Raw genomic sequence first — 19,493 nt, forward strand, 5'->3', positions numbered from 1 at the left:
AATAGTAACACTGAACATCAACACACAAAAGCTGTGCTAGGAAGATTGCAACTAGAACAGATCATGCACTGCTACGACTTATCAGCTGTCAGGCACTCACCATTCCACAGTTTCTCCTGCAGAGCCTGCTTGGCCTTTACCAGGATGGCTCGGTAGCGAGCCGCTACTCCCGTCTCCCCCACCTTGTCCGCCATCTTGCCCATGCTGAACAGGGCCGCCAACCACAGCCCTCCACAGTATGCACTGCAGCCAATACAACACACTCATCTGATCTTTCTGAGTGTGCAACTGGCATTGACAGATGAATATTTAGTCCACAGCTCCACTCGCCGTATGGACTTCAACCATTTGGAATATTTCTAGTACTAATTTGCAGCTGTATAGCTGTGTATTAGTTTATCATTTGTATTCATCCCGAGCTCGAATACTACACTTATATTCACTTGCTTACAAATATTTGACATAGCATACATCATGATTTGTCATTTGGCAAAATAAAAATATCCTTTTTTTTTTTAAATGTTTTAATGTGACCTTGTAATCAAAAACATGAACAATAAACAAACTTTCAAACATGCAACATGCAATGAGTATTCAAGGGTTTTTTTCTCTACTGTCTCGCTAAAAAAAGTAACGGAAAAATCACGTTAACGATTCAAAACCATGCATATTTGTGACATTTCAAAATATACATAAAATATCATTTCTCTACTAAGCACCAGCCTTATCCCAGCAACTTTGTGCTGTCTCAATAAGAACAGAATGTTTTGTTTTTCACTCCATAAAGAAGAAAGGCCATTTTCGAAAGAGGAACCCGATTTGGGTATGCCGGAATTTCGGGGCAAAGAAAGTCCCGAACTGTATCATCCTACTGATATCATACAGACTGATTCTTGGTTTCTGTCCATGGAGCCATTACCAGCTCATGATGGGCAACAGAACTGTGAAAAATCAGCTAACGTCAAGCGACACCAGCTGTATCGATAGGAACTCCCAACGCACCGGCTCACGTCTGGTTCAGCGCACCCACCTGGGGCCCCTCATGACCCAGCTGTCGTAGGTCTGGTCGGGCGTGCCGCTGTTCTCCACCAGGCCGTCGCCGTCCTGGTCCCACTCGAGCGCGCGCTCCATGACGGCGCGCGCGCTGGGCCACACGGCGCGCAGGTGGGCCTCGTCGCCCGTCAGCTGCTGGTCGCGGAAGCACTGCAGCACGAACTTGAGGTTGAGGTCGCGCCAGTCCGCCACGTCGTGGATGCCGTACGCGTTCAGCAGCTCCAGCGGCTCCTCGTCTGCGACAGGATCCGCGGCTGTAGCTCCGTTCGTCCGCCACCCGCCGGCCTGCATCGCACAGCTTGCGGGACCCGCCCGCACGTCTGCACCCACGGCAGTCTTTACACTGAGCTGCGTGCAGCTACTGAACTTCGAAAAGGCAAACCTATGATTCCGCCGTCGGTAAATGTGCGCTCAAGTTCAATGCAACATGCCTCGGGTAGTTTTGTAAATATTTTTCATTACACGGTTTTGGGATGTGGCAAAGTGAAAAATACTTTTTTTTTTACTAAGTTGAAAAGTCTTCCAACAAATACTATTTATCGAACAATTATTGTCCTAAAAGTAGACATACCACATAATCTAAATATTTTACTTTGTGTGACTAAATTGCACAATGTAAAAATTTTTTTGTGTAAAGTCATGTATTTCAAAGATCCTCGACCACAATTTAAGCGGATGAGCAAATACCTTAATAGATATATTTTTTTTAACGTCCTTTAACTTGGTTTAGAAAATACTTTTTTTTTTACAATTTGCACATTTGCTGTAAATGCAAATGTTGTTATTTCTGGTCTGAGCGAGCGCTACCAGCGATCAGAATTCTGCCTGTAAAGTGTGACAGCCCATCGACACCATGCAGCAGTACCTGGGTCGCCCAGGTCGTGGGGGATGGAGTTCTTGACCTTGCGGAAGGCGACCTTGCCGTTGTAGAGGTGGGAGCGGCGGGTGGCGATCTCGCGCGGCACGGCGTCGCAGAAGTCGCGCTGCAGGCACAGCTGCAGCTGCGGCCACAGCATGGCGAGGGCGAACGACGCGTAGAAGTGCACGTCGTACGTGTTGATCATGCGGTACTCGTGTCCTTCCAGGTACATGAACCTCCCGTACTCGCTCCTGGAACAACCACAGCACTGCACTATGCTTACACTTCCTGGAATTATTATCCATTTTCCCCTCAGTCATTTTAAAAGTGTTGAAAGGAAGGTTTCACAGTAGCCAACCATCGCTCCTGGAACAACCACAGCACTGCAAGAAGTGCATTCTATGCTTACACCTCCTGGAAATGAATTGAATCCTAATGTATTAAACACATTTTAATTTAAAGAATATAAATGAAATGTACTTAAATGTAATGAAATAAATGAAATGAAGTGTGAAACAACATGAAAAAGACTCGAAAGAAACCAATTCAATTCTTAAAATAAAAACTATTTTAAAAGAAAAGAATTTCAATGATTCAAATGTTTCAAATGTTTGAATTGTAACGAAATACAGTAAATCAAAGCAAAGACCTGAAATGTATTGAACTGTTACCTAAATTGTAATGTCAAAGTGAAACCATCGAAATAATCTGAAATGTAACAAAAAAAACAGCCTCAGTCATTTGAGAAGTGTCGAAAGGAAGGTTTTCTCCCCGAGAGCGACCGCTAACATGCTCACCTCGGGTCTGTGGGGCCGAGGCCCTCGGCGAGCAGCCACACGGAGCCCCCGTCCGCGATGAAGTACAGCTCGTTGAAGAGAGCGCTCTTGTACCAGTCCGGCAGCTCCCTGCAACACGAGTGCTCGCTGCTAGGCCGGTCATTCAGGGAACATTACCTCCTAACAGGCCATTCATTACACTTGTGGTTGGAAACTATACAGGCTGAAGAATGCAATATGTGGGATAAGGCCTGATGAAGCAGCAAAATTTGACGTTTGGCAGAGACAAGAAAATACACCAGCCAGATCTGCCAAATGTGTAATAATTAGGGACAAGATTATATGGTGGATAGCGATAAAACAAAACAAAAGAAAACAAAAAGTATGCCAATACAACATAAAAAACGGAAATGCAAGTTAATACCCCATTTAGCATCAAAATGTAACTTAAAACATTAAATAAATCAGAAATTCGACAAAACCTAACTCAGATTACGAAATTTGTATCTATTATTATAGTAAATTCATCCAATTTTAATTTATTAAGCATGAATTTCGTATAAAAATCTATTAACTAAATGGAGTGGAATAAAAAATTGTCACGTTCTTTGATCTTGCATCTCAGTGCGCTAACACATTTTTACATTCATTAACATTGGCACATTTTTCGAACACAGAAAAAATTAAACTTACTCTCGAAGTAACATTTATTGGATTAAAAGACTGTCTTTTTGAAAGAACAGTCGAGCATGATAACGTGGGCCGGGAGTGAAAGCTCCCGGGATACAGGCTCGGCACGGTCGTAGCTTACGGGTCTCGCAGGATGGGCTGCTGCCAGGCGTCTATCTCGCTCTCCCAGCGGTCGTGGTTGGCCAGCACGTAGTGGCTGAGCCCCGGGGCCGCCGTGCCGTCCTTCGGGAACCACTTGGTGTAGTACCTGCGGGCAGCCTGGCCTCTGAGCGGACGCCGACCAAGGTTACTCAGCAAAGATGGTGCCTACTAACAAGTCTTTTACATCTGTTCACAACCTTCTTAAAAGTTGTGTTACTGCTAGACACTTATCATTACTATCCATTTTTCATTAATAAAATTTATTCAACGCATGTTTTCTCTTATGATGCACAGTTTTAATAAATACTTTTACCAAAAAGGTCGTGAACACAACATTCATAGTATGAGAGCCTTATTGGCAAGAATTTAATAAAAAAGTTTTTTTAGGAAACTGAAATTTAACTTCAAAGGGTCAGAAATGTTAATTTTTTTAAATCATAATTACAAATTTTGCATTGTCTCTCAGAGAGGACAGTGTGTCCAAGACCAAGCACAACACACTTCATACAAATTTCTGACCCAATTTCCTTCAATTTTTTTACTTTTAACACAAATTTTTCACAGTTCTTCGAAAAGCGGTTGTAACAGAGGTGGTAGTAATAAATGGGGTTGTAACAAAACAGCATTTCATTGTATTGGGAACTTCTTTCACATGACAAAGGCATTTTTCTTTTACAAAAGATTGGCAATTAGGATTTTTCTAATGCACTGTACACGACCCTTCTTAAATATATTAGGAAAACTAATGAAGCCATTAATTGGTATTACTCACTCCTAACTATAAGGCAGAGCTGAAAAAATGTGTCATTTGTACCTCAAAAATGATAAAATGGTAAGTCCAGTAAGGAATTATATCATTACGTATATGGTTTTTTTGGCGTTCCATAATTTGGCACATTCTGTGTTCCGGCACCAACAAACCACTCAAGATCTGCTTTTTAGAGTGGATTTCGGCTGTTGAACTTGGGCACCAGGTGGAATTACTTCGCTACTGGTGTTCATTGTTCGCTCACATTTTACTGTAACTTCTCTTTTCATTTCAGTATCGTGTTTTCTTTTTTCTAGCGGGTTTTCATTTCACGGGTAAAGTTCCGTAGTGAATTTTTTTTTTAAGAACACCGATATTTACGTATTTTTCTTCGTACAGTGCAGCTTTATTACAAACTGATTCTAAAAATATCACTGTAAAGAATGTTAAAGCTTCTTTTGTATTATCGTTAGAACTTGCCAAACGGCTAATCCAGCGTGGCAGTGGTACGAAACGTGTTGGATTACAGACCCCCCCTGGTAATTTGTCGAACGTGGTTCACGAAGCAGTGTTTGAGACCCGACTGCAGCGCACGGGCGTCTCGGCGGGCAGGAAGGAGGTACCTGAGGTAGGAGTGCTTCTTGCCGGAGAACTGGACCACGGGCATGTCCCACACGAGGGAGAAGGTGGCCCGGCCGGCCGTCCCTCCGGCCACGACCAGCCTCGCGCACACGGCACAGGCCAGCTGCTCCCCGTTCCCTGCGCGCACAACACCACACACACACGGCCGCTGCCTCACTCTCTACCCAGTCCTCATTTACGTATTGCACACACCAGGGGCGTAGCCAGGGGTTCAAACCCCCACCCATTAGCACCAAATCTTTAATTAATTTCTTATTCATCACTCAAACAAATTTCATATTAAAATTAATGAAATTTTTACCATTACAATACTTAAAATTTAAGTACCGAAAACTGCTTAAATAGCACTATTTTACACCTTAAAATCCAAATTTATACACAAATCCTGGCTACGCCACTGGCACACACGACCTGGTTCCACGCAACAAAAAAATGCACACAGCTGTTACGAAATCATACAAACTCCTGAACATTTTTTTTTCTCACACACCTGGAAAAATTCTTTATTCGGAGAAGTGAAAAATGACGACTTCGCACTAGGGGAATGTTCTAAGACAAGAGTTTGGCCCTGTGAGTGAAACAACATTAAAAAAAAGGACTATAGATGAGGCAAAAGGGCACAAACCGCTATATAAATAGAAAATGTAACTTAGGCCAAGGAGAATGAATTTTTAACCGTCACAAGTTATGTTTTTGGAGGACCAGAAGCTCGTCATTGGTTAAAACTACTAATACACTAGGTGTCTCAATATAACCAACGACAATTGGAGTGGAAAGTCATATATCTTACCTGGGTGCCCATGATGTAAAAACAAAAGTGAGTGTAATTATGTATGCACGTTACAAGTTAAAATTCTTTTTGATTTAATACTCTGAACTATTTTGAAATTTAATGCAACAAAAATGAATTAAATAAATATGCAGTACTCATATTAATATAAACACATGTATAAAATTATTTATTTAATTTATTAAAATAATTAGATAAATTTTAATTATTTATTTCTAAATAATGTATTTATTTATAACTTACAATGCAAATAAAAAAAATATATAGGAACATAACCTGACTTTTATAAATACACTTGATAAAGTTTATTAACACAACTTCTATCCATAATATTTGCAATAATTAAATGTTTTTGTTATATGGACAAGTATTCAAAATCAATTACTACATTTCTGAGCGCGACTCACAGATAATTTTGCACCCCCGCTGAAATTTGCTGCCAGAACAGCTACGTCAAATATCTAATAATTTGATTTGTAGAAGGAAAGATTAAACTATATAATGAAACGTCTACGATAAAAAACTAAAAACACTAGAAAAATACTAAATATTGGCTTGAACCTAATTTCTGACAAGGAAATTTATTAAAATAATGCCCACATTGTTTATTTTATTTATTTATTTATTTGTAATTGTAACATGCCAACCAACAGGACAAGCCTTTAATGGTTGGCACACATTAAAAAGTTAATACTATATACATATGTAATTTCCACACATAAGATGACTATAAATTATTAACTATTTAATTAAATTATTTGTAATACAAAATTTTTATTTATTAACCTATGCAAGTTCATGGAAATTCATTTCATAACAAACATAATTAATTTAATATTACTTTAAGTAAATAATAGAGGATATAGGCCTACCTAGTATGAAATAATCAATCCAATGGACTGAGTTATGTATTTAATAATATTATAGCAATACGATAAAACAATAAAATGTATTCACATATATTTGCTTACAATACAATTTGTATAATCCAGTAATCTGTAATTTATAAAAAAAAAAAAAAGTAAAAAATTTTCCACCGCTTGTTTTGAACCACGTTCCTTTAGTTTATTAGCCGCGCACTATAACCACTGTGCTCCAAAGCCTGACAAAATATTGTACGGAGAATATGCATTAAATTTTTTGTAATACCAATATCCTTAGGTTTTTTAAAACTGGAAATTACTCCTAGCTATGACTATTTGGTTTACCAAATATATTGCATATATCATAAAGTTTCACTTGGCACACCATTACGTTTGGTATGTCCCCTAATTTTAATGAAAGTGACTACATATGTGTTTATGTTGATAGCTTAGTCCACCATCTTCCTGTGAAAATTTTGTTGCATGATGCGCACGCATCATAAAAATTCACTATCATCATTTTTTCCATAACGTGCCTAAAGGAGTATTACTTCAAAAAAGAGGTTTACCAACCATGCACTAGTCTAGCAACAATAATATATATTCCTGTAATTTTCACTGGAAGCAAAATTGAAACAAATTTATTGCCTATGATAATCACCTAAGTTAAATTAAACGCAGTTACGAGGAAATTTTTTTGATGTGACGTCTAATAAATCGATGAACGCTGGCTGCACGCACGAAAGTGTCCCGTTACGCACATTGTTCCATTACGCTGTGTCCCGTTACGCTCATTGTACGCTTGCGCCGCATCTATCTCTCTTCCACTCGACTGGCCTATGCGTCCGAGGAGAAGAAAGACAGCGGCAACATACAACTTACATCTACACGTGAACTGTTTCGTTGACTGGTTATAAAGTGAAGTGAAAACTTAATGTGGTTTTCATTGCTTATTACAACAACAATTTCGGCAATAAAGGTTAATTATTCTTACATTTTAAAAATCTGATTACTAGTATAATTTCAAGTATTTATTATTTTATTATTAAAATAAAAATGATTCAATTTTATTCATGAAAGTATGCAATCATTACATCAATATTTTGTTATGACGTTGTCACGTTAAACTATCGTCCGTAAACCGACTTTACAGACAACCAATTTTTTCTTTTTATTTTCTCAAACTCTTGAATTCGAGAGCATGTAGTGGGAAGGAAGCAGGGTGCAGAAGGCACTCACGGGTCTTGTGGCTGGCGGGCGGTGGGTTCGAGTCCAGCTCCCCACCCCTCAGTAGGGGCTCCCACACCTCCTTCCCCTTGCCGCACGGGTCGAAGTGCGTGAGGCGGCTCACGGACACGTCCTCCTGCGCACACGCGCGGCTGCGGTCCACTCGCTGCTCCAGCACTCAACATTACAGCAATCTTGTCAAATCTGAATTACAAAGAATGCTTCGAATATACCCCTTGAATCTGAATCTAGGTCTCAAGGGTGCAAAATAAAATATTGTTCACAAAATAAACAGTATTAACTATGGTGTTGAAACATTTTACCCCTTTAAATGTTTTATTAATGAACAAGTTCCCCGAATCAATATACATATATTGTAATTATATTTACATAATTATATGTTAAAAGTACAATATCCTGGGAAATGCCAACAGCAGAAAACAATTTACCTAGTAATCTTCAGAGGTTATCAGCGTTTAATTTTTTTTAATTTTATTCTATTTCCTCCAATATTTTTCTTTGACTCTTTTTCCTCGAATATAGAATCGTTCTAATACTAAGGATTTGAAGGGTTTTGAGGATTTTATCGGCTCCGCCCTAATATAATGATATCAATAAAATATAAAATGGAAATTTTTTTTAAAAGAAATAGCAACTTTATGATCTTCATGTTTTACGAGTTATCAAAGAATCAGAATCAATTCATCCAATACTTTGGCACCATCTGATAATGAACATCATTAAAAAATGTTTGTACTATGACAAAACATGCTTAAGAGGCAAATAGAAAGCCAGTTGTACCAGAAATTTGGCTATATAGAATTTGGTGCTTCAGTAAAAAAAAAAAAAACCTTTTCAGCAACTACCCAACAAAATATTTACTTTATTAATAAATTAAAATAGTTTACCTTTTGCAAATAACATTAGATAGTGAATAATAAATTTAGTTTCCTAATAATTGTAAAATCTTTGAGACAAAAGTAAAAAAAAAATAATAATAAATATTTTTGTGATAAAATATAAACAATGACCTAAAAGATGTACAGTAGAATCCCGCTGATGCGACCCCTCACCGTTTCCGAAAAAAACGGACTTAAAAACGGAATGGTCGCAATAGAGAATTCGGGCCAATTTTTAAACACCCCCCCCCCCCCCCCCCTCCAAATACATAAATAATCGCCTTTGTTCGCATAGATTTCATATTCAAATAGTCTATGGTGTAAAAGAGACAGTACCTGGTGCACTGCCGCTATTGCGTATGTGTAAGGCATCTTGTTGAGGCTGTGGTGCATCTGGACGCCAGACACCTTCACACCAGCGTCCTCCCGCTCAAACAGTTCGCTCCAGCATCCACCTGAGGCAGCACACGCTACTTTCACATTTACCTTATCACTATCAGATAATCCACTTGCCATATCTTTCCAACTTACAAAGAAATCACATCATTTTACTTGCGCCATTTAAGAAATTGTACGGAATTTTTTTTTTTGTGCTGTAGAATTAGGGACCGGTAAAAATTCGCGGATTCAATGACCTCTAGGATAGCCTCCATTATCCTCTGCATTTCTCAAGTAAACACGCGTGTTCATTGGGTACTAAATTGTGAGGCGTCTCCACTGGGTAGCTTGTGATTCGACGCTTCTTTGGTCGATAGTCTCTCATTGGCCCAGTGAACTTCAGTTAAATTGCGAGCCAATAGCAGAACCATCAGAATTGTACACGTGTTTGTACTTCAGCCTATCATGAAATGAATCAGCGAATTTTTCCGGTCTCTATGTATAATAAATTATGTTTCTAACTGAGAAGTAATACGACAGTTAAGACATATGAGAAAAATGAGCCACATGGTGTCTATGTTTGGATAAAACTATTTATCTTGTTTCAGGATGGGATGAAAAAAAATTCAATAAAAGAGTGGGTTGAGATAAAATTTTACATTGCAAATTCTTCTGCCATGACAAAAGGAGCCAGCCTATGGCAATGCCATGCATGTTTCCCACACACACAAACACACAAATATGAACTCAAGGGTGCTCAAAATTTATAATAGAAAAAAAAAAGACCACACACGCATGCACGCACCCTCCCGCCCGCCCGCCCGCCCGCCCGCCCGTCCGTCCATAAAAAATATAACCGCTCACGACGAATGAAAACTTTTGACTTGTGTTCACATAAACCGCCATTGTGCAGTCTGAAGATGGATAAAGTTAAAAGTTAGCTGTCTGTTTACCGTGCAACAAAGTCCTTACTGAGAGGTTTTTCACTGTAAATATTTATGAAATGATACCTTTAAATATTTTAAATTCTTGAAATGTATTTCAAATATTGGCAGGTGTGTAATGATAAACGTGGTTAGATGATAAGTGGTCAGGTGCACAAAGAAAATGAAACGGAGTAGTATTGTTTTGGTAAAGGGAAAATCATTAAGTAGCATGTTGAAAGTTTCAGTTGTGTAAATACTTCTTACTATCCTGTAAAACTGATTGTGTTGTACGTACTTCATATGACTTACATATGTTACTGATCAGGAGATCATGTATTATTGATCACAATGATATGACTTTGACATTGAAAAATGTCAAATATACAAAACTGTTAATTTTTACTTTTTATTACACGAAAGGCCAGGATTTATGGTGCGATGTTATGGATAGTTGTGACAGCTAATAAAACTTTAACTTCCATAGGCTATTGTAGTATATATCGATAATGAATAATTGGAAAAATGATTTGATTCAAACTAAAAATTTTCAAGTAGGCTCGCAGACCCCTAGCATGGACACCCTCTGCTATCACGGCCACCGTGCAGAGAATCTGAGTGGCTGTCGAGGGCCAACAGTCACCCAGACGGGACAGATAAGGAGCGTCGTCGCAGCATGTCCGTTACCGCTCCTGTCCTCCTTGCTCCCCGTGCCGTTCTTGAAGGTCATGGTGATGCTGACAGACAGTTTGTCGTCCCCGTTGTTCTCCACCGTCCAAACGAAGGCGGCCCCGGGAACACAGCTGTCCTGGAACATCACCAAGCCGCTTGCCCGTCACAAAACGCTTCTCTTCGATGCTGATCCAAACATTCTTACAAAAAAAAAAACATGGGCGCATGGCCACCATGCGCATTAGAGAGATAGGAAATACTATGTAGTTTTGAGTGTACACGAATATTTGAAACACATGTGATTATAGACTTTTTACTTACTAGTTCCATGTCTTCAGTGGAATCTAAGAATGAAATAATGGGTATATGATAAGCCAAAATATGATAGATAACCCTACTGGAAATAACTCTACAAATTTTCACGATTCTTACTCTAACAACTTCAGAGTTGAGAGTTGATAATGGCATATGACAAATTGCGAAAATACGCGAAAATATGCCAAAGTATGTAAAGCATGCAAAGTATGCACAATAATTGAAAGTATAGGAGTGTATGTGCTTCTGCTATCTATGATACAGACAGTTAAGATTTTCAATTCAAAATATTCAAAAGTTCACTTAAACAATAAAACAAAAAAAAATAAGTACACAATAGAGGTTCACAGCTGCAATATGGCAATGAAACACAAAGAAAATTTCAACTGCCTGACACTATGTTTTATTCGTCATTCCAACCTTCCCCTCTACTCGCTTGAGCCATTGAGAAATTTCAGAAATCTCCTCTCAAACACGCTTCACCAGGCCAGCGACGGCAACAGGACGAGAGAGCGATCTCGGACGGACACACTTGCCTTGTAGTTGTGGGGGATGACGGGCGACACCTGGCGACACACCAGCCGCACGCTGAGCTCCGGGATGTCGAACACGGTCCACGCGCGGGGGTAGAGCGCGCAGTACTGGCCGTCCGAGCCGTCGAAGCCCCACGCCCACGACGACAGTCCGTGCCTCGGCTTCCTGCAGGGCCACGCTCGCTTCAGCTCTCTCTCTCTCTGGCTCACGCTCGCACCAAGCCGCCCTCCTACTTCTTACAATTGCAACAGTTTCAATACTCTTACTTTAGACTATTTTCCAGAATTTTCTCTATTCTCCTTGGCCAACCAAACATTTTTTTATCCGTCTCATCAATCAATCTCGCAATACAACATGAATACATTTCACTAAAAAATACTTATCTTCGACTACATTTAACATGTCAAAATACTTTACACTGTTGTCATTTTCAACACTGTCAGTCTGTAATATAATAGCACATATATTTTTCAAACTTTGGAACAATGCTTTTATTAATAGTGACCAGGGGAATTACCGACATTTTTTAATCCTGCTTCAAATCATTTAATCAATATGTTTATTCATTCGTTGTTCTTACACTTAACTAATAATAATGATAACAGATAAGTTTTCAAATATACATGAATTAGTATTTAAAATACGGGTTGACTTTATGACATTAAATAAGCCAACTACTATTAAAAAATTATAAATCCAGTTTTGTAATTAATATAGTGTCACTTTCCCTGTTTTTTTTTACAGGTTTTGAAGACACCTCATAAATTCCCTGTGTTCCCTGTTTTCCAGACTGTCATATCTGCAGGAATACTGATTTGTTACTGTTATCACTTTCCAGTTAATGACATCCATATTCAAGTGGCACATATTTTAGCAAGCTCAGTTGTATACTCATTAGCAAAACACAGTGTAAAACACTTATTTTATTCTAAACAGCTAAACAGCTTATTACACCACCCTCTCCACAAAATAAATACTAAATTTTGGATCTCTCATAATTCAGAAAAAAAAAATTAATGCAGCAGTCACAAAAGTATTTGAAGTTTGTTGATCCAATCCAGGACCACGCAGTTTGGTAATTAATATAGTGTTAATTTCCCTGTGTTTTCCAGGTTTTGAAGACACCTCATAAATTCCCTCACTTCCCTGTTTTCCAGACTGTCATATCTGCAGGAATCCTGATTTGTTACTGTTATCACTTTTCAGTTCAAGTGACACATATTTGAGCAAGCTCAGTTGTGTACTCATTACCAGCCACACAGTGTCATAATCCAGAAAAATAAAAATTTTTAATGGAGCAGTCACAAAAGTATTTGAAGTTTGTTTTCCAGACTTTCATATCTGCAGGAATCCTGATTTGTTACTGTTATCACTTTCCATTTAATGACATCCATATTCAAGTGACACATATTTTAGCAAACTCAGTTGTGTACTCATTACCAAAACACAGTGTCATAATCCAGAAAAATACAAAAATGTAACGGAGCAGTCACAAAGGTATGTGAAGTTCGTCGATGTGGTCGGGACACACCCGTGCGCAGAGAGGACTCGCTGGTACACGGTGTCGCGCTCGCAGTTCTGGATGCTGACGATGAACTGGTCCGCCGGCACGGTGTGGTACTCGTACAGCCCCGGCCGCATGTGGAAGCGGCAGAACTCCCCGCGGAACCCGCGCCCGATCGTCCCACCCCCGATGCCCCCGACCGGAGCGCCTGCACACACACACGGGCGCTCGCCGTCAGCCGACCCTTTACTGCAGTTCGTTTCCAAACCACCCGAAAACACATCCCACTTCTGGCCTGGAACACGAGGGGACACGTGAATGAATAAATACGTGGCCTTGCAAGACACAACCGAATGCATTCGCGATCCATTTTCGACAGAAAAGAGAAAATCCTTCATCGTTATGCACGATACCTACTTTAGAGAGGTCACTCACTTGGCAAATGTTTTATTGAAAGTCCTTCACATTGCCAAAATAGACATTTTAACACTGCTGTACCTCGAAAACTTGTAAATGAATAAATACAATACAGCCTTTTTATAACTTTTTTCAGGGGGAAAAATAAAAATAAATTCTAAACCCACAAAAATTTTTTTTTAGGCTAATCAAGACCTACATCTATATTTTAGATATTAATTGTACAAAGAAGTTTAATATAAACTTAAACAATCTTATGGGTGTTCTTTATATATTTCTTTATGCAATTTTAATTTTTTGTTTGTTTGTCTATGGTAGTTGTTCTAAACAAAGATGTTTTTGTAATATATTTTATTGTATTTTTCTTCTTTGGATGTAGTGTTGTTACAAAAGTAGCAGGAAAAAGGTTCTAGAACATGTATGTTGGATGAACATGTTTTGTCAGTCTCGAAGTATTGAAATATGATTATATTATTTTGACGATTACGTTGTTTATCTTTTAAGATGCAAAACACTGAATATATTCCTGGTACTATATTCATGTTGAAGTGATTTGAAGTTTTGTAGGTAGATAAAGGTTTACTGCCTTATCAACATCTTCAAAACTGTGAGCTACAATATCATAGACAATATAAAATACTAAAATAAAATTATGTACATTTTGAAAAATTACATATTTTAAATTTATCTGATTTCAGACAAGACCAATACCAAAATCTTCTAAATGTACATTACTCACTAAAAACCAGTAGTATAATTTCTAATTTAATTACATAAGAGGCATCTACCCAATCTACACAAACATAAACGTTGGTAAAACTCATTCTTTTATAACAGTATTCTTGCCCAGTGCTGTACCCCGGGAGGTGCAACACTAGACTAATAAAGAGCGAGAGATGTGCTTTGCGTACATTTAATTTTATTTTCAAACTAAATTTTAAACAAACATAAACATTGAACATGTTCTCCATTTCACACACTTGGTCTTAAAGTACAGTTGTACTCATGAACAATTAACTTTCTGTGGATTTTCGGAGTATTCCCTACTCATTTAAATTTTAACTCCCCCCATCATGTACAATGGTAAATATATCAACACAAAACAACAAAAATCATCAAATCAAAAATCAAAATTTTTTTTAAAAGCCACTGAGATGAAATATTGGGTGATAATTGGTGATATTTAATTTGGTACCACTCTTACGACTACGAACCACTCTTGCAATTTTCCATTTGTGAAGGAAGACTTGAATGTTTGCATTTACAGTAAGACAGTAAAACAAAAAACACACGTTTTTTAGTTTAAAGGTGGTATACAAGAAGAGCAAAAACCTAACTCCATTTTTTAAATATAAAATGTAATTGTGTTGCCTGAAATTCACCAATTGTAATGGGCATGCACAAAGTGTTTTTGCTGACAAGACATAATAAAATAAAAACAAAATAACATACCAGCATTTATCTATTACTTTCACACTATCGGTCTTTACTAACGAGTTTTCAAGGATTCTTAGTGAAATTTAAGGACTTATAAGGGCCTTATTCAATTAAAGGACTTTTTAAGGATATTAAGGAGGCGCAAAAAACCCTGAAGATGGTGGTTTATTTTTTTTTTAATTTACATCCCTACCCCTTAAGCATAGAAAAATTATTGAGGAAAAAAAAGTCCTAAATATAAACACTTGGCCAAGCCGATCCAACAACCATCTGATTGGCTCTCAATACTAAAATGTTTGGCCACTTCATGCAGTCATTCAGCATTTGCTATGAACAACGTGCAAGTTTTTTTTTAAAACAACTTGGAAAAACCACAGTCAGGACTGGAATGTAGACACTTGCCATAAATCTGTTTTCCCGTCAGCATCTTGGCGTAGTCCATGTTCGGCTGCCGCCCGTGTCTGTACGAGCTCACCATGTACCTGACGTACCTGGACAAGACAAACGTGTGGCCTTCAGCATCATATACCACAGGATCAAGACAACAGGATCATGCCATAAGGGTCAAGCCTTCAGGATCCAGGGATAAGCTTCAACGTATGAAACGGAAAATATTATGTATTTTTAATTCTCCATAGTAGTTATGCTAAACAAAAGAATACACCAACGCGGGTAAACAATGAATGGCGGCGACAGTGTGAAAGCACAGGTATTGTAATGAATGTAAGCTTCAAACCATTATTTTTCACCAGAAGGAATTAAGAAACCATCCTTTCAGGGTAAATTTATTGACTTGCGTAGTGTGTGAAAACCATGTTTCCCGATTTTTTTCTCTTTACGTTCTAAAAAGCCTTGATATCTCAGAATTACTCTCAAAAAAAAAATTAAAAACAAATTTATTACACACTATTTTAGCACTAGCTAACATTTCCAGATACTTTAATTAGGTAATAAATATTGAAACCCAAAAACATTCACTCCAGTAACATGTTAAATTGGCCAATACTGAGCTCTATTGAGGTTTTGAACGTGGTTAAACACTAACTTCAAACTTTTCAATTTAAAGCCTGTTGCTGTTGGGCACAAGTCCAGTGGGCGGCACTCAACTTACTTTTCTTTCACCCTCCCCCTGAACTCTTGTCTGTCTGTAATTTAACGTGCAAATGTAAAGGTCTAGAGCTGTGAAATTCAGCATGTACATTTTCCAAGGGGAAGGGAGGGGAGGGTCCATTTCCACCTTGAAGCGATAACATAGTACTTGCTAAGACTCCCCTTAACTTAACTACTACATTACCCAATCATTAAGAATGATTATTTTTCCCTTTCTGTTTTAATTCTCTTCATAAAAACATACCTAGAGTTCTTCCTCCAATTTATACAGTTCTCCCTCTCTGTCCCATGACCCAACTTCCAACCAACTCCCACCCCACTAAATATCCAGTACATCCTAACTATCCTCTCAGTGTGCCTTCTATCTTCCTAGACTATCCCACCCCATTTCCTTCTTTAGCTCTGATGGGCTAATAGTGTACTTCTGTTTTCAATAACTTTCTGCTCTCATCTGCACTCCCTCTTGAGCACCACTGCGTACAGATCCCACACTGCTGCAGAATTATTTATACCTTCTCCTTCAGTACCCAGTACCACGGCCTGCCTGATCTTCAATAATTTCTCCTCATGCACCCCCTACTCCAGGTTTTCTTGTGGAAATATCCCTTGGTATTAGTAATTTTGGTTTATCCTATATATTCCCTTCTCCAGCGATATATCCTCTTATTCACAGTGTTCCTCCTTGCTAACCTAACTACCATTGGCTTGCCCACAGCATGTTACCATTTATGCCCTCTCCTACGTCATTGAAATTAACGGTTAAGAGCAAGTGGACCTAATGAAACCCTGCCGTTCTCAGACCACTCATTCTCTAACTGCACCATCTGTTCTCTGTTCATTAGGAAATCCCCAATTCCGATCACCATCCTCATAATCCTTTCAGTCTGCTCCTACAACATTAACTTTGCATGCGGTACCTTACATAGGCGTGCGCAGGACTTCATTATTGGTGGTGCCAGATTACACAACAGCCCTGTCATTCACGGACCCCGAACCTAAAGCGGGGGGCCCGGGGGTCCTCCCCCGGAAAAAATTGGATTTGAAAGCGCAAAATGGTGCTATTTAAGGTGTTTCCGAACAAAAACATTAAATACACAGATGTAAAAATTTTAACTTTTTTTATTACAAATTATAGCTTTGAACGTTATAATCACCAGGAAAACTACTAAACTATTTACAGTTTTAAGCTTTGTTGAGCCTTAAAGTAAATTGCACAAATTGTTTGCACGGAATTCATGCTGGTGGCTTTGAAAAACCTTAGTTATATGTTTTCTGAAGACGCCAAGTAAATGCTAGAAAAAACATTCTCAAATGTTAAGTTTTAAAATCAACAAATGAAGGGAGTTTTTGTAACATACCTAAAATATGTAAAAAATTAAAATAATAAAAATACACAAATAAGAGTGGGCAAAAGTTTTAACTTTTGGAATACAACAAAAATGTTTAGTCGGCGACTGCATATAAGTCATCGAGTAAGCCTATCCTTTTAACTAACTAAACTCTCTCTCTCTTTTTTTTAAATAAACCCTGGCGGACGGCGGCTATTATTCCGTGCGCCTGCCGAGTGGAGTGAACAGTGGACACCGAGCGCGCATTCTATGTAATTCGAGGAGAACTAGGAGAAGTATTTACATTTCAGAAGTTTCGTAGCCGCGGCCCGCGTGTACAACACAAGTAATTGCAACTGGCTTGTTTCCGTGTGTATAGTTGGTTCGATTGATAATTGATATACTGATAGTGTTATGAGCACATATCTGTAACTCGACACGATTGGAAAACATATTTTTTTGGAAATAATACGGGTTTTTGTAAGTATGTATTATTTCTGCGTGTAAAAAACAAAATAACGTTAACCCTAATGGTGGTGCCAAGGCACCTGTGGCACCTACCGTGCGCACGCCTATGGTACCTTATTAAATTCATTTTCGAAGTCGATGAAACAAACTTCTATGTATCTGTTTTCCCATATCGATTCCCTGTACAAAATCACCAAATAAGTGTAGTTACAACTAGAATATAATATAATCATCATTTTACACCAGCATAACCACTCTTACCGAAATGCTAGCGGTAACAATGGCGGGATTTGCTTCAATTTTGGGAAAAAGTTTTGATCTCTTCTTTCAGGAAAAACATGATTCAATTTAACTTTCCACCCGTATTCTGGTATGAAGTTCTTATCACCACTCATTTTTAACTGTAACCTATTCAAAATAACTATTCGTAATATGTTCAATGAAGCTCTAAACTACATTTTCTCCCTTGCCAAAATATGTCAACGTTATCTGTGCCTCACTAATTGAACACCTAACCAAAATAAACAGGACTTTATTTACTTCGTGGCCTTCACCTAATTTTAAACAAGAAGTAAGAAAAATTTATGTGGCAACTATTTTAAACATTTGAAAATCCTATAAACAAATGGTACATACCTTTAACAATCAAAAACCCAAAAACATTAAGGAGAAAAAAAAAGCAGCGGTGGTGAAACTTAGCGAACATTTCTGGTTGGTAAAAGTGTAATGTATTGAAAATGTGAATGGTGTCAGTTCACTTTGACGTCGTCCGACCGACGACCATCCCTAAGCCCGACCTGCAACCGCCAGTATACTCTCCCGCTAACGGAACGCACCCCTGGCCGTGGCCCACCCGAGTCGAGCGAGCCACCGAGCCGAACAGCCAAACCAGACATTATTATTATAAAGCACACTAAATCCGAGTGGACTAGAGACGAACCACACCCATTCCCCCTCAAACAATTAATTAGGAATTTTGCGACCTTAAAGTCTCTTCCAGACGCAGTCATTTAGTTTTTAACGTAATGAGGTCAAGCTTGGCGCGGCAGGGGCCGACGCGCCACCGGACGCCATGCCAGTTCCGCAGTTCTACTCGACTCGCGGACCGGGACGGACCTACGTCCCACGGAGAGACCACAACCATTGTCTTCATCGCAAGTAACGTCCGGTAAATATAGTCATTTAGCATAAGCCAAACCTTTTTCTATTCACCTCTCCGTGCGTGCCCGGTCCGTTTTTTACGGTTCAGGACCTAATCCGACCGCGTAAACGTAAAGACGCCCCGCACCACACCTGGTGCGCAGGGTCGTTCTTCAGCATACGGCACGGGCCGTCTCCCGCAAACCACAGAACTTTCTTAAGGCCACGCGCCTTCGCGCGGACCACAAACCCGCAAGGGAAACTTAGCCAAGTTTAGTGGCGGTGCGTGTACCACCCAGTGGGCACGGCACCCGCGTAGAAACAATCGCTTACGGGACTGGCTGACTCCAGTCACCCACAAACTCTGTGTGCCACGTCATTTGTGCGCGCCTAATTTTCATTAAGGGTACTTTGTTAACGTAATTTTGCGCCACGTCATTTGTGCGCGCTTAATTTTCATTAAGTGGACCCACACCTCTCCCGACGAGAGCAGTACGGGCATAACAGGAATTTCTAGTAAACGGGGAAATAGGGACTAGAAGCCGAGGGACGTCATTGTATATTATAATATTATAAAAC

General features: G+C 39.0%; 1 protein-coding gene across 3 annotated transcripts in view; it reads right to left on the minus strand.

Moving 5' to 3' along the window:
* Nucleotides 1-18,296, minus strand: part of LOC134532547 (non-lysosomal glucosylceramidase) — a 23,465-nt gene extending 5,169 nt beyond the window's left edge. Inside the window, exons 1-13 of one of the 3 annotated variants that reach the window (XM_063369047.1) lie at nt 18,036-18,296; nt 15,271-15,359; nt 13,042-13,222; nt 11,513-11,675; nt 10,677-10,797; nt 9,025-9,143; nt 7,802-7,925; nt 4,891-5,026; nt 3,500-3,625; nt 2,710-2,817; nt 1,919-2,163; nt 1,031-1,289; nt 101-243 (exon numbers count right to left, since the gene is read on the minus strand). In XM_063369047.1, the coding sequence (XP_063225117.1) occupies nt 101-243; nt 1,031-1,289; nt 1,919-2,163; nt 2,710-2,817; nt 3,500-3,625; nt 4,891-5,026; nt 7,802-7,925; nt 9,025-9,143; nt 10,677-10,797; nt 11,513-11,675; nt 13,042-13,222; nt 15,271-15,359; nt 18,036-18,169 (1,948 nt within the window). In that variant the 5' untranslated portion in view covers nt 18,170-18,296. Of the gene's footprint in view, nt 1-100; nt 244-1,030; nt 1,374-1,918; nt 2,164-2,709; nt 2,818-3,499; nt 3,626-4,886; nt 5,027-7,801; nt 7,926-9,024; nt 9,144-10,676; nt 10,798-11,512; nt 11,676-13,041; nt 13,223-15,270; nt 15,360-18,035 lie in introns of all 3 variants that reach the window. The other 2 variants (XM_063369046.1, XM_063369048.1) reach the window with 2 other exon arrangements.
* Between the last annotated feature and the right edge of the window lie 1,197 nt (nt 18,297-19,493).

Source organism: Bacillus rossius, chromosome 6 (assembly GCF_032445375.1).
Source record: "Bacillus rossius redtenbacheri isolate Brsri chromosome 6, Brsri_v3, whole genome shotgun sequence".
NCBI lineage: Eukaryota > Metazoa > Arthropoda > Insecta > Phasmatodea > Bacillidae > Bacillus > Bacillus rossius.